This window comes from Lacerta agilis, chromosome 12 (assembly GCF_009819535.1).
Source record: "Lacerta agilis isolate rLacAgi1 chromosome 12, rLacAgi1.pri, whole genome shotgun sequence".
Classification (NCBI taxonomy): Eukaryota; Metazoa; Chordata; class Lepidosauria; order Squamata; family Lacertidae; genus Lacerta; species Lacerta agilis.
Genome location: NC_046323.1, coordinates 30035540 through 30060563, shown reverse-complemented (window position 1 = coordinate 30060563; position 25024 = coordinate 30035540). Strand labels below are relative to the sequence as shown.

General features: G+C 41.2%; 1 protein-coding gene across 10 annotated transcripts in view; it reads left to right on the top strand.

The window, feature by feature from the left end:
- PPP1R9A (protein phosphatase 1 regulatory subunit 9A) overlaps positions 1-25024 on the top strand; it is a 133429-nt gene that overhangs the window by 65159 nt on the left and 43246 nt on the right. For all 10 annotated transcript variants that reach the window (XM_033166130.1, XM_033166131.1, XM_033166134.1 and 7 more), the window contains exons 3-5: positions 11800-11932; positions 13090-13210; positions 21936-22040. In XM_033166130.1, coding sequence (XP_033022021.1) covers positions 11800-11932; positions 13090-13210; positions 21936-22040 — 359 coding nt within the window. The remainder of the gene's footprint in view (positions 1-11799; positions 11933-13089; positions 13211-21935; positions 22041-25024) is intronic.

The following is a 25024-nucleotide window of genomic DNA, read 5'->3' as shown; positions in this document are numbered from 1 at the left end:
TACTGCTCCGGTGGGAAGGTAAACGGCATTTCCGTGTGCTTCTCTGGTTCGCCAGAAGCGGCTTAGTCATGCTGGCCACATGTCCCAGAAAAACTGTCTGCGGACAAAGGTCGGCTCCCTCGGCCAGTAAAGCGAGATGAGTGCCGCAACCCCAGAGTCGTTCACGACTGGACTTAACTGTCAGGGGTCCTTTACTTTTACCTTTATATGTTGACACCTACCGGTAGTTGGTTTAATTGTGAAACCTACCATTGTAAACATGGTGAGTTCTGTAGACATCTCCTTTCATGTGTTTTGTTTTTGTTGAGATGCAAAATAAACTAATGCAAATATTAATTGTAATCCCCCACCCTCACCCCCCACCTCCAGTTCATCCACCATTGTGTGATAAACCAAAGCATAAAAATGGCATTTCTTTTAAAACAAAAGCTAATCAGCTTTTGAGCCCAATGTTGTTGGCTGCATTCCACTAAGATCTCTTCACAGAGAAATAGTAACATATTAAATTTGAACGCTAATTTGTGAAAGCCTGGTCTTCTTTTATATAAACAGCCCTTATCCACTTCTCATGCTGCTGCCAGTATCTAACCTCCATTACCTGCCAACAATGTGCTTACGAACTTCCATTCCTCCGTGCAAGGAGCTTGTAGGACTGGATTATACTCTGATCCTTTGAAGCCCTACGGTTCACAAAGCCCTATTTCCTATTTCAGGCCATAAATTTTTAACAGATCCAAGTTCTAGGTTAATGTTTATCCATTTGCTGTAGGCTTGGCTTCCCACCGAGTTTAATTTTCCCATACCAAGTTTCCTCATTGTATCAGAGCCACTTCACAGATTAGGGAGGAAGAGAATTTAGGGAGTACTGAGTGCACTTGTGGTGCGTGCTGTCATGTTTGAAGTAGGTACACAAAACTTCTGCAGCAAGGACACAGGGCAGGCGTTGTGTATTGCCGATTTGTATATATACCTGCTGAGAAAGATGCACGTATCTGCTTCAGTTTTGACAAGTGTGTGTTCATTTGTACATACGGCGATGCTCTTAATCTGTCATGTGAGAAGTGACCCTCAGATTGGTGTGATGCATTTATTCAGAGCAACCTACCTACACAGTTTCCAAGAGCAGAGCTATAATTACTGGTGTCCTTGTTGTCTCTGGGACTGGAACGTGGTGGCGTATTGCAGTTTCTCTGTAGCTGCCTTGCCAGTCAATCTGATGCATGTTTCCTTAGAACTCAGTCCTGCTAAAGTCTGTTCTCCTGGAATAATAGAAAGGGCTCCCCTACTTCAACTCTGTGCTGATCTCTTTGAAAATTCATTGAAAGCATGAAAACTCCAGGCCAATTCTTCTTTCTCTGCTGTGTTTAGTTTTCTATTTACCTGTATCGGTGGTTGTATAGGCCATTCTAACACTTTAAAACAGTGTTTCCCAAACTCGGGTCTGCAGCTGTTGTTGGGCTACAACTCCCATCATCCCTAGCTAGCAGGACCAGTGGCCAGGGGTGATGGGAAGTATAGTCCAAAAACAACTGGAGACCCAACTTTGGGAAACCCTGTAGAACTCGAAAGTGCAGGACAGTGCAGGACATTGTCGACCCAGGAGGATCAGGTATGAACTCCTTACAATGGTCCCAGGCTGTGTGTGGGCTTGAGAAGATGTGAAAACTCACATTGGTTGGTTCTCAAACAGTCCCTTCCTGAGGTGGGGTTTAAAAGCACCTCAGTGGTTCTGATCTCACATGGTTCCCTCAGACTTGTGGTAAAAAAGAGTTCCCAGTGCCCTTTTAGTTGCTTCAGTGTTGCAACAGTACCAGGAGATGGAAACTCATTGCAAATGGAACTGACTTTCCCCCAGTGCAGCCTGTGCTTTTCATGACCAGTTTGGGTTGTTGAAGCTAAGCCAGAAGTGCAGACACATAGAAATTTTGGATCTTGCCTGAGCCCTCCATACCAGTTTTATTCCAGAGAGTCTCCCAACCCTCAGTAGCAGTTTTTCATGGAGGAGAGGGGGGGGGGGGGGGGGAAAGTGGGTTAGGGGAAACGGACAGAAAATGGATGATGGGACTTTTGCAGGCACTTTCCACCAAAGCAAACCTCCCATTGGATGTGACCCATTGTTTTCTCCCCAATCCGTTGTTCACAAAAAGCTTTTTATCTGTGCCTGCACACCCCTCCCTGCCCTGACAAAGAACAGGAGGATGCCCAGCATAAGCAAGAGGTGTAAGCCATTTATTTCATTTTTTATGTTTATAATAGTTGACTTACCTTTATTTGGGTGGAGACCAGTTCTCCGCTAAGCGCGTATATACTGAAACTTATGAAGTATATCAATATATTTTGACCTTTATTCTTAATTTTAAGATCATTGATTTTGAATACATGGAAAACTTTGAATACATGGATGTATGGGTTATAAATAATTATATATTATTATTATTATTATTATTATTATTATTATTATTATTATTATTATTATTTATTAACATGAAAGGATAAGTTCTGAAATGAATGGACCATTGTTCTAGGCTGCAAATCCTGGACTGTCTTATACAGATAGGCAGAACTGAAGCACGCATCCCATTTGTTTTAGTGGCAGAGATTTAAAAACATGTTGAAATCAATGGGATTTAAATGTGTTTGCTTAGAACGTGACCATAATTTTTAGTTTCATTGTGTTGTTACCCCTTCAGAACCTGTAGGCGAACTTAAACATTGATTTAACCTTATCATATGAACACAACAGTTGTTTGGCATTTTGCTGTTTACTTTGGTTGTAGGCAGAAGCATGACAAATATACATACCAGTATCTTTCCCCTGAAAATAATGGTATTGTACAATATGCTCAACAACAACAAAAAACAAACACAAACCCATTCAGTGACTTACAACTATGGGTGCTTATTTTCCTCACACTGCCGCATAATCTCTTTGAAGCATGATTTTAAAAACAGTGTTCTGAGCCCGATAAAAATATTTTGCTTATACAGCTGATGTTCCCATGTGCATCTGTGACCTTCTGTTTGCTGCCTAATCATCATTATTTTTTTCTGAATTATATTTACAGCTGGTGCTGCCATACCAGTTAGGCAGATATCCCAGATAAACCCCTACTTTTGGCTTGTATCACATCCTCTTTTCCCTTGACTGCCATATTTGGAGGCATTAGGAGGCTAAACTACTAGGAATAGAAAGCTGTCTGATTTTTGAGGCACTGATGTGATTAAATGTAATGCAATACACTCGGTATGAGCTTTTAGAGGATAAACATTCCTTTGCTTACTGTAGGTAGCTTTACATCTTGCCTGGATGCAGTTCAATGCGCTCCCAGGAAAGAGAGCAAGAATACGGAACTTTCATGGGGGGGGGGGAAGGAAGTGGGGGTGGACATCCAAGTCAGCCAAAATGAATTCTGCCTGCAGGTGCTGTTGAGTTAAATCTACACTATAAAAATAAGAAACCACTACTCTAGCACTTGGGGATCTGTAGCATATATTCTATTTGAAATATTTCTTTTTTAAAAACAACAACAACAACAGCCTGGTAGCTTTCACCACAGTACAAAAGCTTTTTCAATAACCCTCTTTGCTGCTTTCTAATTGTCCGTTTATGTGCAAGTGATGTGATACCAATATGCTGAAGATAGACTTAGGTTCCGTTACCAGCGCTGCCAGTAGACACAATCCGCTGAGACACTGATCTGTGTTGACCCTCTTCAGAGCTAGGGAGAACACACCTGCGTTTTTGCAAAGGTCCTGTTCATTTCATCATGGCTTGCTTTGGAGGATTTCCTGGGGGGCTGCACCAGTTTTAGAAACTGAGATATTAAAGTTAGGAGCTTATTGGGACCTTAAACCTAGGTTATGGGCACAAAAGGTAAAGGACCCCTGGACGGTTAAGTCCAGTCAAAGGTGACTATGGGGTTGCGGCACTCATCTCGCTTTCAGGCCGAGGGAGCGGGCATTTGTCCACAGACAGCTTTCCAAGTCATGTGCCCAGCATGACTAAACCGCTTCTGGCGTAACGGGACACCGTGAGCATACGGAGACACTGTTTACCTTCCCGCCGGAGCGGTACCTATTTATCTACTTGCACTGGTGTGCTTTCGAACTGCTAGGTTGACAGGATCTGGGACAGAGCAATGGGAGCTCACTTCATCACAGGGATTTGAGCAGCTGACCTTCTGATCAGTAAGCCCAAGAGGCTCAGTGGTTTAGACCACAGTGCCACCAGCGTCCCTTATGGGCACAACAATGGAATGTCTAGGCACACTTTTTTAATATAACAAGAATAGAAAGCTGAAAATGAATGAACTTCAGCTAAAATCTTATATTCATTTTTCACATGATCTGAAGACTGCAAAAAACAAAGCCATGCTCCCCCACGGTAGTCCAAAACAATGGGAGATGTTTTGGACTACAACTCCCATTAGCCCTAGCCAGCAAGGTGTTAGGGGATTAAAAAAGCATATGAGTCCAGATCACAAAGTAGATGTCATTTCTAAAAACCAGAATAACTTGGGAGAAAATGATTTGCGGTAAGATGTTTATGATCCATATTTCCCATAGCTTGTTTCTTCTGTTCTTTGCAGTATTCAGACAAACCAGTTTTATTACTGCAAACTCAGACTGGAAAAAAATAATGCTTCAGGGTAATCAGAATTGAAACCGTGAGTCTGTGAATGCCAAGCTTCTAACAATGCACCAGTCTAAACTGATGCCACCTGCAATTTGTATTAAAAGTCCGCTTCAATTCAGATCTCCATATGCTTCTCATTTATTTTATTTTAATTTTTTGCACTCTGGATCAGTAGTCTTTAATAATATTTTCATTTGTTGTCTTCAACTTGACACCCAGCCTTTAACCTGCAGCATGAGGTCTATGTTCTGTTTTTGTCTTTGTGTGTCTGTGTTCTCACTCGCAACTCTGACTCTCTTTGTATCTAATTTTCCTGATTTTCCCCACTTTTTGTTTCCCTCACTTCAATGGTTACAAAAAGAAAATGGTGGCAGTATCTCTGGAGTGAATCCTGACCCACTACCGGTAGTTGAAGATAATCAGCATACTCAATAACCTGTTTGCATATTCTGTATAGTTGGTTTTTTTTTTTTTTTTTTTACATTGAAATGGACACAGACAGCATTGAGGAAAATGTGTTTCATTGGCTAAGAGTATCAATTCAGCATGAGCAAAAGCAACAGTTGGATCAGTTTTTGTTGTGGATCTGTCTTACTCGTTTGGAGTTTTTATTTGACTACTGGAATTCCAGATGATGAATGGAGACAAAGGTGCATTCCTGCTTTCCAGTTTAAATGGTTTTAACTTTATGTGGGAAAAGATTGGAGGACAATTACCCCAGAGTTTTTTTGATCTACTGCCATAAAGTGAATCCCTTTTGTAAGGCGAATATGGCATATATGATCTGTTTTGTTGGATTATTAAGAGACTTGTTGGGTTTTTGAGAACCGATTATGCATCTGGGAAAGTATATACATTTTTCTTCTGTGGTATCACAAGGGCAAAATGGTGTTAAAAGTAGGTGTAGATAATATATACTGTACTGTACTACATATCCCAAGTTAGGTGATACCCTGCTGGAGAAGCATGGATATTTTCTGCTTGTGTATGTATATGTCTATACATATGTGCTGTTCTAGTGACATAAGGCTTCAAATGGTGTTGTGTGAAAGTATCCATGGGAGGCAACCCAGCAAAAACACTGCATCTGTGCCATCACCACTTACTTATTTCAAATAAATGCAGCTCCTGTGAGGGTAGTACTTTGAGAGCTGATCCCCTAGTCAATTTAATTACAGCAGTTCTCCTTTAATACAAGATTCCCTTTCCTTATCCTGATGACTTTGATGCTCTTTTAGGTTTGAGATAACCATAAAATGGAACAGCATACTCATCTGTTACCTTGACAACAACAAGGCTTGCTGCAGGCAGTGATGGAGAGGCTTCAATCGCACATGCACATCGTGTTAATTTTTCCTTGTGGCATTATTGCTGGTTATCTCTGTCCACAGTTACTTATTTCATATTTTTTTTAAATTGTTGTTTTGAGCTCTGAATGAATCACGATATTTCTAGAACAAGTCCTTTCCCCCAGCCAAATATATAAACTTAAGGAACCAGGAAGTGTGTAAAAAGTAGCATGGAACAATCCTGAAATCTCCCTTTTTTAAAAAATGTGTTGAAACATGACACACACCATATAATGTGTTATCTGGGATACAACAACTGCCTTGTACTGTAATTCCTAGCATTGCTTAATAAGACCTTAAACTGAGTTCAGAGGGCTTTTCTGTCTGTCATTCATAAGCTTTGCAAACTGAAGCTGCTTAATTTCAGTATTTTATTTTAAATAACTCGTTTGTGTGCAATGCCAATTGTAAAATTAATTATTAATTCATAATTGTAATCTTTGTTTATACCAGTGTTTTTCAACCACTGTTCCGCGGCACACTAGTGTGCCGTGAGATGTTGCCTGGTGTGCCGTGGGAAAAACGTCCCGGCCGTTGTTGTTGCCTTCCTTCAGCCAATCAGGGTCAGCCCGCGTTTGTACACAGAGCCGAAAACAGACACCCGCCTTGCCCCAGCAGCGCCGAGGCTGCATTGCACGGCCCTGGACGCGGCAGCCGGGCCGGCCGCCTCAAAAGCGCCTCCCTCCCTCCTTCGCCCTCCCGCCGGCCAATCGTCAGGCCAATCGTCGGAGTTCCCTGTCTCCTCGGCTGTCGGCGTGGCCCTGAAGGGGTCCTGCGCGCTGCGCGCCGCGCGCCCCTTGTCGCGAGTGGGGTTCCGAGGCCAATGTAGGTGCGCACATCTTAGAAGTGGGAGGGGGGTGGAAAGAGCGGGCCGGAGATGAGGAGGAGGGAGCCGGCGGTGGGCGTGGGTGGGGGCTTGGAAATGGCGCGCGCGAGGCGGAGGCCGGGGGGGGGGAGATAGAGAGAGGATTCAGTACCAAATCGGATGCAAAACCGCATCTATAACCTCTCAAGGGAAACGTTTCCCAAAGTGCAGTCATCTCCAACCTACATAAATTAAGAATTCTTTTGCTGTTTGGAGGAAATAACAAGCCTGGCTCCTTTCAGCTGGGTGAGAGCACTTTGCTAATAAATGATGAATAATTAGGATGTGTAGGTTTCCTTTTGCATTTATTTTGCACTTGCTGGTTCAACCTCTTTGAACTTCCCAAAGCACAAGATCATCACAAAAAAGGGAATCACCACATTGGCTGGGCTCTCAAGTGTGGCATGGCAGTTAATTATATCATGTCAGGATGTTCAGGAGCTTCTCCACTCATGTCTTTGTCACAAAAAGTCACTCAGGTACAAGACTAGAGTCCCTCAGACCTTACTTGGGGCTGGACTATATTTTGAAAAAAATATGAACAAATTCCTATGTCCCACAAATAACCCAGAGATGCATTTTAAATAAAAGGACAGGTTCCAATTCTGTAAAAACACGCTGATTCCTGGACCATCCACGGGCAGCATTTAGAAGGTGATTGGGCCACATCCGACCCCCGGGTCTTAGTTTGGGGACCCCTGCTCTTAAGTCCAAGAATTATAAAATACTTTCTTTGTGTTTATTTGATTCCTATTCAAGAGAATTACTTTATATATAGTCAATATAGGCATAGAGTTAAATTTTTTAACATTTTCTAATGGTGGTGTGCCTCGTGATTTTTTTCATGAAACAAGTGTGCCTTTGCCCCAAAAAGGTTGAAAAACACTGGTTTATACAGCATAATTTCCACATATATCTGTTATGTAGGAAATATTGCCAGGATTTAGGCATTTTTAAATGCTGGAATACAATCTGGACACCAGCTGTGTAGCTACAAAGAATAAAAATCTGAAGTCTTAAAAAAATTGGTAGAGTTTTTTTTAAGGTAATCATTGGGTTGGATCCAGACTAAAGACCTAGCTGATCTTAGGTACTATTGAAATCAATGGGATAAGTTAGTCATGGCTTAATTTAAGTCATTTATTTCAGTTCAGCTAATTTAGTCCGAGTCCAACTCTGAATAGTACAGTTTTCATTTATATGTACTATAGTGTAGCATTTTTGTATCAGTTGCATAGGTATTTCAGTCAATTACCGGTAGGTATTTGAGAAATACCCGAACCATTCAGTAAACGAATATTACAATTTTTTTTCTTGCTGTTTTACAGGAGCAAATAAAAGAATTTTCTTTACTTAGAATGTTCTTTAATTTCCCCTCAGAGAAATATGGACTGGGCAATGCTAGCTTCTGGTGTGAAATTTTGAAATGAATTCATAGCCAGAAGCAGCAGCCCAACAAATAACCAATGACAGCCGTCCTGCTAGAGTAAAATTAGCAATGATCTTAACACAAGTACTTTGCTAAAAGAAAACACACTTTCCGTTTTGAGGCCATTGCTAGCTACTTAACAGCAGCACCCTATTTTATTAGCTTGGGTTGCCTTCTGAGTGACGGCTGCTTTCTTTTTTCTCCCAGCAATATTGTAAGGTTTCCTTGACAGTCTTGTCAGTATGAAGGGGATGGTGGAGTCTGCCAAGAAATACAGGATGGCTTTAGCACCTCATGGAAGGCATGTGGATTCCAGGCTCAGATCCAAAGTGGTTGTTTGCTTTGCCAACCTGAAGCCCATATTTGATGCAACGAGAAGAGCTTTGTTCCTTAAATAAAGCATTTTAACCCACACAGTATACCCGGTATTATGATAGTTCAGTTTTGTTGTTAGTTTTTTCCGTTCCATTTTGGGTTTTTTTGCAGGTTAGTAAGGAAATCATTTCTTTAAGGTGGTATAAGAGAAATGTATGAAGGGGAAATAGGGTTCTGCCGTCCACCATGCCCAGCAGCCTGGATTTTTTTTTTGGGGGGGGGGCTTAGTTTTGCACAAAGCATATGAAAAGCCAGTTTAATGTTTTACAAACAACAACAGTAATAACGTGCTCATCATTATAGATACCATTGCAAATTCTCATGTTTGAAGAAGCTGTAATTTCTTCTTTAAAAAAATCAATTAACCCATTATTTTTTGACAGAACTGGTGATTTTGAAAGGGGAGTGGCAAGGGGAGTGGTGAACGTTCATAGGTAGCTTCAGCCCACCATCCCCTCCTGGTCTCCCACGCCCTTTAACCCAGGGGTGTAGCCCACAACATCTTGAGTAATGCAAAAATACTTAGCCCTTGAGCTTGACCCAGAGGCCAGTACTGCTCAGAAATCCAATTGAGAAGTTTATTTAAGAGGAGGCGGGGTGGAGAAACATTGAGCATGCACAGAGTATTGATCTATCCAACCATATGCTGCCATGTCTTGTGCTGACCATGATTAATAGCTAAAGGGGCAATTGACCATTGAGGAGGACCCACATAGTTGGGGGGGGATGCTGGAGAAGATGCCGTTAACACCAACCTTCACTTTAAGAGGGTGAGATGATGGTGATGGCTAGGCCTTTCCTGCCAGACAGAAATGTGAATACATGGGATGCCAGTTTAGGACATGGCTGGCAGGGCAACATGATATGGAGTTTGCTGTTCCATGGAAGATTTTAAATGCCAGTCTATACAGTTTCAGGAATTTGTGACTGGCGGGCAGGGGATTCTCTTTGTGTAGTGTTGGTCTCTCCCCACCCCCCTTTTAAAATTATGCTTATTAGTCCCTGGATCTCAGACTTTATTATTTGCTACATTGGGTTGTATCTAGACTTAGTTATACTTAAATCACTATGGGTTGTATCCAATGTTAGCCGGAGTCAGAGTAGACCCATTGATTTGTATCCAGTGCTAATCATCTCAGAGCAGACCCATAGAAATTAATGGAGCTGACTTAAAGGTAAAGGGACCCCTGACAGTTAAGTCCAGTCGCAAATGAGTCTGGGGTTACGGCGCTCATCTCTCTTTACAAGCCAAGGGAGCCGGTGTTTGTCCACTCCACAGACAGTTTTTCCGGGTCATGTGTCCAGCATGACTAAACCGCTTCTGGCGCAACGGAACACTGACACCAGAGCAGCGCATGGAAATGCCGCTTACCTTCCCGGCGGAGCGGGGGGGGGGTATTAATCTACTTGCACTTTTTTGGGCGTGCTTTCGAACTGCTAGATTGGCAGGAAATGGGACCGAGCAACGGGAGCTCACCCCATCGCGGGGAATCAAACCGCTGACCTTTTGATCGGCAAGCCCAAGGCTCAGTGGTTTAGACCACAGTGCCACCCATGTCCCATTGCCCATTGAAATTAGTGGAGATGACTTACTTAGGTCCATTAATTTCAGTGGGTCCTCTCTGAGTATAATTCAATTGGGTGCAACCCTTTGATTTTAATGGAAAGTGATTCTTCAGTACTCGTTACATGGATTTCAAGGAGAGAAAAGGTTTAACGGGCATAGTCTAGATCTAATCCCTTAATGACTTTGGAAGTCTTTTAAGGAAGAATGTGGTATCTGGCTGGTGCCAAGCCATCTATCGTGCTAAAGAGGTAGCAGAGGTAGCAATGCCCATTGTGTTTTTCATCTCAGCTGAGTGAGCCAATAGGCCTCCCCTTTTGCTACATTACTGTATGGAGTCACCCCAGTGGCTTTAGGAGGAGAAATGGTGACAGCCAGCTGCTTGCACCAGAGACACTAAGTTTTGACTACCCCAATTTTTGTTGTTGTGCTTTGGCTTTCGAATGTCACTGTGAGTTTTATAGAATTGGGTGTCTGATAACGTTTAACCAATATTTAACATCTTATTCAAAATGCTTTATGTACAGGAAGTTTTAATTTAGGTTTCAGTTTACTGTAGTATATAAAACTATTCATTTATCCACAGCTTTTATTTAATATGAGTAAATCACAGTTTGTTATTTGTTAAAAGATGAAACTAGTGATAGTTCAGTTCCAACCATCATATTGTATCTTATGCACTTAAAAAAAAAAATTGATGTGAATCTTTCAAGTAAAGATAGTGCTTTTTTAAAAAAAGGTTTGAACTGCGCTTTGTTTTACATTATTAAAAACAACAGAGTGGTGCTCTTTCTGGAACACGTATTGGATTTATTGCTATGTGGGTTAGAAAGAAAATCTGCTTAATGCAGAAATAAGATCCTGAATCCTAAAGAGGTGCTGTGGACAAAAGGTAGATTGGGGTCTACTGGTAGATCTCTCAGTATGTTACAGTAGATCAACAAGGGTTCAGATTCTAAATTATTAAATAATTACTAAATCATATGGACAACAGAAAAGCTTCCTTTCCACCTTGCCAAAACAAAACAAAAAAGCTGTAGGATTTTGTGGATTTTTGTGTTACAGGATTGTGACCTCAGTTCTGGAACTGAAAGCAAATTCTTGAGTTGAGAATGTGTTCAGAGGCACAGCGACCCTGTTCCTTAATTCTAAGAACATGGTCACCCTCCTGACCCACCATTTTGCATCTGGCTCCAAAGAAAAGCAACCTCACTATTACTGATGTCCACAGTTATATGTGCACAACAGTTCCTTTAAGAGAGGGGTGGCTAACACCTTACCCTCTGGATGATGTTGGACCACAGCTCTCATTATCCCTAAGCACTGGCCATAGTGGAAGCTTGGGCTGATGGGAACTGAAGTCACACAACATTTGGAGGGTCACAGGTTCTCCATCCTTGCTTTAAGAACATATGGAACCCCCTTCTCAATTAAATCAACGTTCTATCTAGCCAGCCAGATACTCCAGGAAGCTCGGAAGCAGGGTATGAAATCAATAGCTCACCTCTAGAGTACTAGTAGGTTTTAGAAGTGAGCTTTTGGGTGGTTTAGTTGACTTATTACTGTTATCTCTCTCTCCAGGTTTTCCACACATATTCTAATGAAGATTATGACAGGAGAAATGATGAAGTAGACCCGGTGGCTGCATCAGCAGAATACGAACTAGAAAAACGTGTGGAGAAGCTGGAGCTTTTCCCAGCAGAGCTTGAAAAAGGTATGCATTCTACTAATGCTATGCTGCAGAGCATTTTTTAAAAATGTATAAAGTGCCGTACAGATATGTAGTAGAATTGCATGAGTTTTCCAGAAAGGGGTCATGAAAAACCTGCCATAGCTTAATACCTGGGGATATCTATCTATCTATCTATCTATCTATCTATCTATCTATCTATCTATCATCTATCTATCTATCTATCTATCTATATCTATCTATATCCAGTTGAGGTAACATGTTAATTGACATCAGTGGCCGCTGGTGTATGTAGTAGAACATTGGCTTCAAACCCTGTCAACCTCAAGTAATCTCCTGAGGGGTTGACCCCTTCCTATCCAGTCACAAAACTGTTTTCGGAAACCCCTTTTAGGGCTCATTCAGACTTCCTTTGTGCTACATTTCCAGGCACAAGTCTGGGCTAAAGCTCCATATCTGAGCAGTTTTTGTTTTTGTTTTTTTGTTTTTTATCCCGGTACTTCTACAGATTGCCGTTTGCTCCAATTCAGTGGTAAAAAACAGGTTTTCCCTGGAAAAGCAACAGGACAAGAAACAATAAGATTTGGACACAGAGCTTTAAAGCCCAGAAGTGTGCCTGGCAAGCACAGTGTGAAGGGAAGGCAGGATGAGCCCTCAGTTTCAAAATAGATTTGCCAAGTGTCTCTTTGAGATAAGTGTGAGTAGGGTTTTTGGTATCCAGATCTTAATGTTTAATGCACTGGTCCGTCCCCGTCCCCCCATTTCTGTTATGGAAAACTGCTTTTTAGTTGTATCCTGAACTCAGTATACATTAGTGGGCCATAATTCCTTTGAACACAGGATCTCTTGATTGGCAGCTATGGCAGAAGGAGCAAGATAGGCTTCTTTCTCCTTCCATTGCAAAAAACAACAACAATTGGGGCTACTTGACTTCCATGGTAGGAAATAAGAAATACTGTAAGTCCATTGAAATGTTATGGCTTTATGGGTTAGGGAGGATGGCCTCTAGAATGACAATGTGTGTTTTACTCTTTGTACATGCAGTTATAAAGTCATAAACAAAAAAATCATGGAAGGTTTTACTCAGGTGGGGAGAGATAACAGGATTCAAAATACACTGATCCAAGTGTGGAAAATGCTTAACAAATGTATGGACCTGCTTTGATTTATCTGCTTCTCAGATGAAGATGGACTTGGCATCAGCATTATTGGAATGGGAGTTGGAGCAGATGCAGGCCTTGAGAAACTGGGCATTTTCGTCAAAACAGTAACAGAAGGTGGAGCAGCAGAAAGAGATGGCAGGTGAATAATAATACAGTGTGATGTCGTGAATATAGATTGGGATTGCTTTAAAATACAGCTCCTGTCTGATTTTGTTCACAGGCTCCATCCAAAATCTTGTAGCTAAAGGTTTTCTTGAGGCCCATATTCCTAGTATGGCCTTCTAAAAGGCTGAAAACCTACTTGAGCCTATGAACGTTCACCACCAGTCCTCACGAACATTTCTGTTCATTGAAAAGTTGCTTTGTTCTGCAAATAGCATTGTCAGGTGGACTGTTTCATGGGTGAGAAGGGAATTAAAGCACCCTCTCGTTTGGGAATGATCCTTCTAACCTCACAGCAGGTCTGGATTTCAGTGCAGGCCGAAATCTGTACTGAATCTGCTCCATCCCAGAACTAATATTGTTTGTTTCATATTTCTATCCACAACTTTATCTTTTCACAGTACGTAACATTTCTCCCCCTGAGCTTTACTTGCTGTGTACATTCATTGATTTATTGGTATGTAAAATCAAGTTTTGTATGTCTCCATAGCAAGCTGCTACATATTTGTTGAATGTATCAGGACCCTTTTTTCCGATGGGAAAACTTACTATCTATTTTCCCCCTACTTGCTGAGCAGTCTGTAGCTTCAGTGCACAAGCAGTATTTTGCTGGTTTTGGGTGCTCATGTTGCGCAGATTCTCTACTTTTGAGACAAAATAATGTCGTATCCTTTCAAAATAACTGTTATTATCTATGTATGGTTAGCCTTGCACCATTGCCTTATCTTCAGAATGCAGAGTGCTTGGGGAAAAAATTGTTTACTTTTCCAGGTCACTCCCCGCAAAATATCCTTTCATGGGTCAAAAGTGAAATCTAAAGTAAAATACAGCATGATTTATATAGGTCATCTCCTTGCTCTGTAAAAGTGGAGTGATGTTATATTGCAAAAGGAAACTGAAGCTCTTATAGAATGAAATCTAAAAGTAAAGTCAAATCAATAATTTTAAAAAGTCCCAGGCTGTGTTGCAATGGGAAACCTCTGCTTTTGCCAGTATTCTAGAATAGAAAACCAGAAACCAGTATATAATTCTATGGATCTTGATGGTTCCTTGGAAAATGTGCCAATGTGCCTAAATATGAGCAATCATATATACCAAGGATTGCCAACATGGGACCCTGCAAATACTGTTGAACTGCAACTCCCATCATCCTTGATCTTTGGCCAACCTGGCTGGGGTTGATGAGAGCTGATGAGTCTTAATAACATATGGAGACCACCACATTGACTACCTCGGTTGATATGCTGTGGTATAATATGATATATTGTAGTGCACTACACTATGTAGTATTATATACTAACTGGCTCCACTATAGTGATATTAAAATTGTTAGGCTAGCTGGCTTCTGGTCCCACCTGCCTCAATGGAGGCACCTCCCACAACAGCGGGGGATCATCAGCAAACGCAAAACAAGGATGACTGAGGGTAAATCATCCTTGCAAATTCCCCCCAGGGACGGGGGGGGGGGGGGCGGGATGTGCTTCACTTGCAGTTCACCTTGGTACCTGGCTCTCGCTCCAGCATGGAATGTGGAAGGCAGGGAGGTGCTGAGTGCAAAAGCACTTCACCTGGCGAAAACCCTCCTACACCGCCATTAAGAAGCAGAGGTTCTCCGTTTAATTGAATCTTTAATTGGCTTTAAAGTACTGGCATGTGATAGAAAAGGGGCTGGAGTTTGCCTATGCCTGAGCTACATGGATCAAAGGTTTGAATTGAGATAAGTTTTTCTTTGGCGTGAGAGTTGGTTGGGGAGAGGGGAACCCCACGGTTTGTTTATTCTAAGCTTCTTTTATATATTTATGATTCGGCAACCCTCTCCGGAATATAAGATAAAAAGATATTTACAAGTGAGGAAGGGACTTTGGAGTATTATTGATATTAGCGAGCAAAATGGAAATGCACCCAAACCACCATGCGGGAAGCCACTTTAACTAAAATGTATTAATTGGAAGTCGATTGGCATTTTGATAATTGTATAATTTGGGAATTAATTTTTATTGTTATAATTCGGCTATTGGGGGTATATTGGAAAACCAATAATTTTTTTTAGAAAAAAATATGTTAGGCTATTTTGACTGAATGTGCAGCCAACAGATTTAATCAGTGAGACAGTTACTGGGTTCCAAGCATTGATATATCTAGATCAAGATAAGCCAGGTTGTATGGCTGCTCATCATATGCATCCAGAGTTGATGGAGGACCTTTTTGGCTCCACAGGCCAGATCCTTATCAGGATCAGCCTCGCGGGCCAAATTTGACAGGTGAGCAAGGCTGCCCACCTTTCAATCACATAGTGCCACAATGACATCATGTGCAAAGTGCTTTGAAGTCCCGAATTAATCTTGCAACTGGAGGTTCCCCACCCTGTCCACCGTTTTTCGCGTGAGATCTCATGCAGGTGGATGCAGTGGACTGGATCATGCCCAGAGTATGATTTTATACAGAGTAGGGTAGATGTTATGAGCAAGATTTGCTTTTAAACGTTGTTTTCTATAATAAAAGAAATTAGCTACACCCACGTGCTGACTAATGTATTCCAACTGGAAATTAATTTTCTTATGTTAAGGACCTGATTCTGTAACTTATATCTCAAGTACAGACATTGAATACATTTTGTCCACTCCTGAATAAATGGTACTCTGATTCTGTAAGGGTTGCAAAAAATTATGGTAAGTGCCAGCTATTCAGCTGAAGATAAAATGCCAGATTTTTTTCTTTTCTTAAGCTCTGACTCTCTTGAAAGCCCCCCCCCTCCCCATTTAACAGTCGCAATATATAATTAGATTTTAGCTGCTTAGGCGTACTTGGGTATGAAAATACCTCCCTTATTTGGAGCCTATGAAAAAAGAATGTGTTATGCAGAGATTATGCCAAACCACCTGATGTATTTCCAAAAATGAGTCAGAAACCAGAAGGAGGCATAAGCAAGTAGGGAAGCAGGGTAGAAAATAACTCCATGAAGTTTAATTCTGAATTAATAGTTTTTCAGCGATGGTTCACCACCGTTGTTTCTTTGTTTGAAAAGCCCTTATATCTCACCTTATTTTCAGAAGAAACCTGTGGCAGATAACAAATCAAAACGCCATCCAACATTTAAAACATATTTCAGTTCCCATTCCTAGCCAAAACTGGGAAACCAAACTATTAGAACAATATTTTTTTCCCTTCTGGTTCGTCTTTTAAGAATTCTGCTATTTTATGGGACTGTTTAGAAATAAGTTTGATGGATAAGTGGTACTTTCAAGGGAGACCTTCCTGGTGGATTGTGCCTAATTACCTTTACCCGTTCGCCACAAAGAAGCATAACACTGTCTTATTTTTAATACACAGTAGTTCAGAACAAGATGTAGTAGAAAAAGAAATTAATTAAGTCTGGAGTATTCACAGAGCAGGCCATACTCACACCATACAACTCCTAGCGCCCATAACAAACTACAGTTCCCAGGATTCTTTTGGGGAAGCCATGTGCTTTAAATGTATGGTGTGGGTGTGACCTTAAGGGGCCAGGGAGCTGTGGAGCAGCACATCTTCCTTTGTATCTGCAGCCCTGCTTGCTGCTCCTGGCTGGAGTGAAAGGAGCAGCATGACTCCCCATTCTGCACTATCTGCAGCTTGGTGCAGCAGTGTCTCTCTCCAGGGAATGGACTGTCCTATGGGCTGCAGATCCATGCTCTTCCACTGGAACGCCCAATTTTGGAGCCCAACACCAGTTACTGCCAATGGAGCACCACCAGCAGCAGCAGAGGCCAGCAGACGGAGACATCTGCTAAATCTTAACCCTGCACCCTCCCTCCAGCAGCATGGAGTGGGGCTAGGAATGCAGCCTTTTATGCTTTTTTCAACCCACAAAATTATCTCATTTTAAAATTATTATTATTTTTATTAAAAAAAACCTGTGCATATTGGAAGAAATGAATTGCAAAACATTGAATGAAAATGAACCATAAATGATTGTATTAAGTATGCTCATTAATCTACATATACTGGAAGCTGGAAGCTAGTAATGTATTGCCACTTGTTAAGTAGCTGCACTTCCAACCAACTAACTAGCTAATCAACCAGTTGCCTCTTTTATGAGCAAGCAATGTATTTGACATTGTAGAATGAAAATGCACTATGATTAGGAGTGCATAAGAGGACAGCAGTTTTTGTAAATTAATGTCTAAATCTGTAAATCAAAATAAAAAATAAAACAACTATTGTTCCCAGAAAGGCGCTTTTATGGCCCCATCTATTACATGCATTACTTATTTTTTAAAAAATAAAACACGTATGACATTGAACAGGACAGCACAACACCCTATAGAGCACGTAGCCTCAGAATATGAAGATAAAACAGGAATTCTGGACTGCGAAGTGAGACAAGCAAGTTAAAAATATTTTAAAAGGATGCTGATTAAAGTTACTTCTTTGTCCTCTGATTTCTACTGCACAAAATTATAGAGCTCAAAGGCACATGAAAGTCATGGAGCCCAGCTCTCTGTCCTAAGGCAAGACTGTGTACAAATTAACCCCCTTAGAGATGAACCCACACTATCCAGTTATAAAGTACCAGATGCAACAATGGGAGTGGATAAGGCTTTGCCATAAGCAAGTAATAGTTTAATAAATTGAGAGCGCAAGCAAGTGACTTTACTGCTATATAAAAGCTGGATTTTTATTTTTTATTTTTTTTACTGATAAACAGTTCCCAAATGAAGGATGGTAATATGGCTATTGCAGTTATGTAATTTAAAAATGGTTGCATTCTTCAGATTTTTTTGCCTTGTTTTGTTTTGATATTTCTTATCAATTAAAATACTGGGGGTCACAAACCAAGCACCATCCATGAAGACTTTCATTGGTTCCCCTTGGGCAGGTTCCCCAGGCTCTGGCCTTTCATTTAAAAAGAAGTAAGTCTCTAGCCCTCCTAGAAAGTAAGTTATGGAGGAGAATGTGCAAGTACCTTCTTATTGATTTCTGGGAAGCAAGAGTGGCCAGTGTGTGTGTGTGTGTGTGTGTGTGTGTTTCAGGGGTGGTTGTCTCTCTGATTTTGTGTTATATCACACCCCCATGGCAGTCATTTTGTGATGCACTCGGAAGTTTCCTTACTCCATTCCCTGCACCCCTGCAGTCTGAGACTTCTGAAAAACCTCTGTGGATTAGGCAACCTGAACAGTGGAGGATGTGGCCAGGAGAGCTCATGGTGGGGAGGAGGATGGGAAACTTTCCTTCTGTGAACCTCCTTAAGCTAACACATCTTAGGATCTGAGGATTTGGGGTGATTCTCCCCTCCACAAGCACCACCCCCTCACCTGATTCCACATTGTTCAGAAGGGCCTCCTGGCACACCAGAGAGCTCCTTTCATGGGAGTGCAGGTAGCTTCACTGGGGGAGGAGGGGATGGGGAAACTTTTATTTTTGTCAACTTCCCTAACTTAACAACGGTCACACGGTTTTCCTGTTTAACAAAACTCGTGGCACATGAAGTATGTTGGCTCATTTGTTGGTGCTGTTAAACATAACCTTTCAGGCTGCCAAAACAGTCCTCAAAAACCTTTTCATACATGCCAAGGGAACATTATTAAGGGTTAGAAGATTATTTCCAAAAAAATACAATTAGTAACGTGAGCTGATATGCTAGGTTGCGCTGAGTGAAGTCAATTATTTCGTACAAAATTTAGTTTGCATTGCATATATTTGCTGAACGTATTATTCTGTAGCCCTGGCGGCATACTTGAGCTAGATGCTAAGGTTAAGGGAAGACTGCCCATTTTAAATACCTTGGCTTGAAAGGGAAGGTAGCTGATGTAGCATAGTGACTGAAAGACTGAGTTACGCATCAGGTGTGAGCCTCATTTCTTCTGTGAGCGCATTAGGTGGCCTTAGGCAAGCTACAGTGTGCAGTTTCCTTCCCTCTAATAGGAAACTCAGGTGGTTTAATGCCCATCAGTTTTGAAGCAAAGCAGAGCCACTGAACAATAAGGTAGCAGTTTCTATATACTTGGAGGGCTCCCGAGGTATGCAGAAGTATGTTTTTAAATGATCTGACAAGCACCTGTGAGCTTTCAATTTGTGTGGGATACTGAGGTTTCAAGTTGAGATGGAAGCTGTCCGAAGGAGAGGGAACTGGCCTGCTCAAGCCTCTTAATAGTTTATACTTACTTACTTTGCCAAACCTTTATTAGGTATTACAAGTATAAGCCATCATAAAACATTCATATATAAAATTTTAAAATATATACAAATAAACAGCCATGTGAAATATATAATGACAAAGATTTCCATTGGGATTTCTTCATGCTAGATAATGCCATTCACCACTCTAAGATACTATTGACAAAAACTCAGCTACCCTTTCAGTTAATGTCAGACAGGTAGAATCTGATGTTAGACTACCCGAAAAATGGGATAGCACACGTTTGTGTAGCTGGTTGTTCAATGGACAGTAGAAAAGTATATATTCTGCAGTGTCCGGCACATTCAAAGAACATCCACAATGCCTATCATTTCTGGGGATGTTTAAATATCTCCCCTTGGCAAAAACTGAGGGGGAAATGTTCAGCCGGGCTAACATAAAGGCCCTGCATTGGGCTGGAATTATTAATATTGAGGTATAAGTGACCCTGTTATCTGTTGTATTTAAACCAAAGAACTTGGGGGAGCAAATTTTATTTACAGCTGACTCTGTGTTTTGTTTTTCAATGTCCCTTAACCTGGTTTGAATATTGCAGTAAATATATTGCTCACTTGAATTATACGAGGGTTCCAAGTCAATACTAATACAGTGGTACCTCGGGTTAATAATTTAATTCGTTCTAGAGGTCCGTTCTTAACCTGAGGTACCACTTTAGCTAATGGGGCCTCCCACTGCCGCGGCACGATTTCTGTTCTCATCCTGAAGCAAAGTTCTTAACCCGAGATACTATTTCTGGGTAAACGGGAGTCCGTAACCTGCAGCGTCTGTAACCCAAGGTACCACTTGTAAGAGTTGGAACCATCTGGATTTATAAGAGTCCTAAAGTAAGTCAGAGAACAGATTTGAAGTTTGGCAATGAAAATGGCAATGCAGGCAGTATTTTATAGTGCTAGCTCACACCCAATATTCTATTGTGTGTATACCTAGTTCTGCACACTTGATTGAACTTGGGAGTTTCAGGATACGTCTCAAGAAACTTGAGTGTTTCTTATCTAAATCACTATTATATGCTTGTATCCATATTGGGATCCCAAAAAGTAACTAGGATGACAATTTAGCTTCAAAAATCTGAATAACAGCTGGTATAAATTGGTTACCTTTCTGAAAATAAAAGTGAGCTACTGCTGAAGAGGTATACACTTTGCCTGTTTTATAGCACTTGTGCGATGGTTTGACCAACCTGAGTTGCTCTGGAATAAAATTATGAGATACGTGTGCCTCTGTACATGTTAATTTCCTGTCCTCTTATTTTCCATTTCTCTAACTTCTGGGAGTTTTATAGCAAGTATCCTGAATGATAATGTGTGCTGTAAGGTTAAATCCCCCTGCTTGCATTATACAAGGCTGTTTGAAGAAGAAAGAAAGGAAAAGTGACCCCTTTCCAACCCAACAGAACCACCCCTTTTCCCAACTACACACTATATGGCTATAAAATAGACCACATAGCTATGAAATGCTCACATTAGCCTTGTACCGCAACAGAACATGCAAAGCTAATGTCAAACTACCGTAGTTGTCAATCTAGTCCAGCATTGTGTAGTCAAGTTGGCAGGAGCTCCCCAGGTCCCAGGCGTGGTATTCCATATCGGCTGCTACCTGATCTCTTTAACACAGCAGGGGAATGCTTGGCGGAGAGCGATATACTTTCTCCCTCCCCTCCTGCAACTCTCCCATCCTTCAGAGGCCTAGGCTCATCTTCCGTGCTGGTGGGAACCTTAGACAGAATAACACTTCGTGAGATACCCAGCAAGGCTCGCGAAGATGCTTACTTCTTGTCGCTTCATATTAGCTGCTTTATTGAATACATGTTTACCTGCCTGGAATGTCTCCCCCTTAGTTACTGTAATACCACGTTAATTTGGGGCGCTGCACTCTTGCTGTATGCAGCACTGAATTTTATTTGGTCCAGCGGCTTGAATCGGCTGGCTACCTTTTCGCATTGTCAGAGCTGTTATGCGGGGAAATGTTCAAAGGAGGGGCTGACTGCTTTGCACTTTCTCGTATTTGTAAAGAGCTCATTTTTTAAAAAAAATTGTGGCCACCATCCGTAATGGTAGATGCTCAGATCTACTTTGATTATGTTTCCCTGGGCTACGTCACTTCTGCTGGTGCATTTCTGGTATGTCTATGACATAATTAGTACTTATTGGTTGATAAACCAAGTGCCACTGTATCTGATGCTGGATAATTGTAATTTGTCCTGTTTGTTCATTTACCTCCATGGAAGTGGAAATCTGGTTCAAAAATAAATAAATAAATATGTATCTTGATTTCCCATGGTATCTTCTTCTAAAACAACATTGTCAGTAGGAATTGACAATATTATGTGTAATGCAAGATGTCATGTATGTGTGTTGTTGACTTAATTATGTATTGCTTCCAAATGCAATGTAAAAAGACATATTATATTATATTATATTATATTATATTATATTATATTATATTATATTATATTATATTATATTATATTATATTTCATATTCATTACTTAGTGTTTCTCCATTCTTTTTATTTCCTCTGAAAGGATCCAAGTAAATGACCAAATTGTAGAAGTGGATGGGATCAGTCTGGTTGGTGTCACACAAAACTTTGCTGCAACAGTCCTCAGAAACACCAAAGGAAAAGTCAGGTAACTTTGAGAAATCCTTACAAAGTACGTTTTAAATTGGCGGCACCTGTGATATTGTCTGGTCATGCAACTACTCGATCATAAGTAAGCATATATATGTTAAGAAACCCTTTGCTACAATGGATTGTTTGTATCAGCCTTGGACAACCTGGTACCATCAGCCCCAGCCAGCATGGCCTCTGCATTTAGCCTTTAAGGCCTTGCCATTTTGTCAGATTTGGCTCACAGAGGGTGGGGCAGATAAAACCCAGTCCCCCGTCCTGACTGAAGATGGATAGGAGGAACCCCACCTTTCCAGAGATCTTTTGTCTCACCATTTGTGGCATAGTTACATATTGTATTAAATGCATAGTGTGCGGTGCCTTTTCTTTTTTAATTTAATGTTATGTTCAGGATTCCAGTTTTCATTAGGACCACAGCACACAGGGAGGGAAGGGTTGAAAGTAAAGCCAGGGGAATCAAACCATTTTAACCTGGCATTGTTGGCATTGTTTGAGAGACGTATTCCACAAGCAGGGTGCCACCATGGAGAAGGCCCCATCATCTACCTAATCTTATAACCTGGAACCGACTTCAGGAGATTCCTCAGAGAAGGAGCTGGTTCATATTGGAGCAGGTGATTCTTCAAGTACTCTGGTCCATAGTCGTTTAAGCATTATAGGTCAAAACCAACACTTACATGGTATTTTAAAACTGAAATATAAATGATAGGAACAAACTGAATGCAGGGCCAGCCCTGCCACTAGGCAGAGTGAGAGGAGTGCCACCTCAGGTAGCAAATGCCAAGTGATTAGGGAACAACAGTGAGGTGCTGAGGACAGAGCTGTGTGTGTCATGTGGCCTGCTGTGCACATCCTAAGATAGCCTGCCACCTGCAGATTTGGCTGCCAGTCCCATTGGCTTTTGTCCCAGGAATAGGAGAGGTGCCACCATCTTGTCCTTTGCCTTAGGCAGCAGAATATCTCAGGCCAGACCTGACTGGATGCTGGTGAAGATCTCCTGAACACTGGCAAAATGTGTTCCGTTTGGCAAGTTAATACCCTGGCTGCTGTTTTCAAGGCCAGACTAAGTTTCTAAATAGTCTTCAGAGGCAATACATTGCAGTAGTCTAGCCTGGATGCTATCAAAGCACGGATCACTGAGGCAAGGTTATCTCTGTTCAGGAGGGTCTACAGCTCTATTCTAAGTATCACCTAATAAAGGGCTCAAACTTGAAATTTAATACTGTTTTTCTCTTCAGCTGTTACACTTCATTAGATGTTTGTAAAAAGTAAAAGCCTTCTGTGAGTGCATTTCAATTTGGGAGGTCAATTTTCTCCCTTGGTAATATTTTTATTCCCAGAGTTTGTAGTTCTTAAATAAGTCTAAATGTTTAGGGCTCTTTCAGATGCCTCTGTATGCAGGGCTTGAAATGCGGGAATTGATGGTTGTCAGTAAAGCAATTAAAATAAAACGGAAAGGAAAGAAGTATTAGAAATAAAACATCAAGTATAATAATGTTGCTACATAAATCAATGGTGTGCCCACATTTTGCATGCTGTGTGCAGGTCTAGTTACCAAGCACATAGCAGGAGAAGATGAAGGAAAACGTAGTTGAGGCTGCAATCATATACCCATTTACCTGGGTGTAAAGCGAGATGAGCGCCGCAACCACAGAGCCGTCCGCGACTGGACTTAATGGTCAGGGGTCCCTTTACCTTTAAGCCTCATTAAACACAATGGGACTGACTTCTGAGTCAGCATACATAGAATTGTGCTGTAAAATTTAGTTGGTACTTTTTTTGTTTAAATGAAGGATAACCGTGAGAGGATGGGCATGAGAGGGTATTTAAATGTTTATTAGCGAGAAGAGTGAAAATTTGTGAAGTTTCCTTCTAGTCCTTCCCCCTCCCTCTCTGTTCCCTACACTTAGAACTGGGGTTATGAAATGGAATTGTTTGACAGGAGATTTAGGATGAATAAAAGGAAGTACAGAGTTATAGATTGCATTAAGATACGGAGAGGGCTACCAGCTAAGGCAGCCTTTAGAAAGAATTAAGACAGTGCTGCGGCAGGAAGGTAAACGGTGTTTCCATGCGTTCTGGTTTCCATCACTGTGTTCTGTTGCACCAGAATCTGTTTGGTCATGCTGGCCGCATGACTCAGAAAGCTACCTGCAGACAAACACCGGCTCCCTCGGCCTGAAAGCGAGATGAGCGCCACAACCCCATAGTCATCTTTGACTGGACGTCACTGTCCAGGGGTCCTTTACCTTTTACCTTTACCTCTCTACTTGCATAAGAACATTCTTTCAGAGGAAGTTCCATACTTACCTCTACAATTGGCAGCTGCAGGTAATGAAGATTAGTAGGCGACAGTCCTCCCTATTTAATTTGACAGACAGAATTGGCAAAGTATTGCTATAGCTGCATTTACATTTTCACATTACTGTGCAAGCTGCAACATCAAATGAATTTTAAGTAGTTTGTTTAAGTAAATTGTTCCATAATTAGCAATGTTTGCAATTGTTATTTTAAATTGTGTGTCATTACTGGGCATACATATTTTCTAATGTCACTGGTAATTTTCCCCTGAAGCACACCTTCTTATCCCCCACCCCCCAACATAACCGATCAAAGACCTATTAGCTTAAATAGGAGAAATTGTATTTGATAAATTGTGCAGAAGAAGGTTTAGAAAGAAGTTAAACTACAGCTTTGTATTTCATTTTTCTTCTTTAATTCGGTCAATACTACTCTAGAAAGCTTACAGGGTATTACTGTTTAGTGACTTTGCTTCCTGCCAAGCTTCATGAACATTTTCTGAATGGCCATGACAATGGAAGTCACTGACCTAGAATAGATTGTTCATTGTAGCTTCCGGATATAATGTAGCAATGTAGCTCAACTGTCTTTAGCTGACACAGTGAAGAAACTGTTAACACAAAAATGTGCTTTTTACCTTCTGAACTCTTCTTAGCTTTGGCACAGCAAAATTAGGTAAAT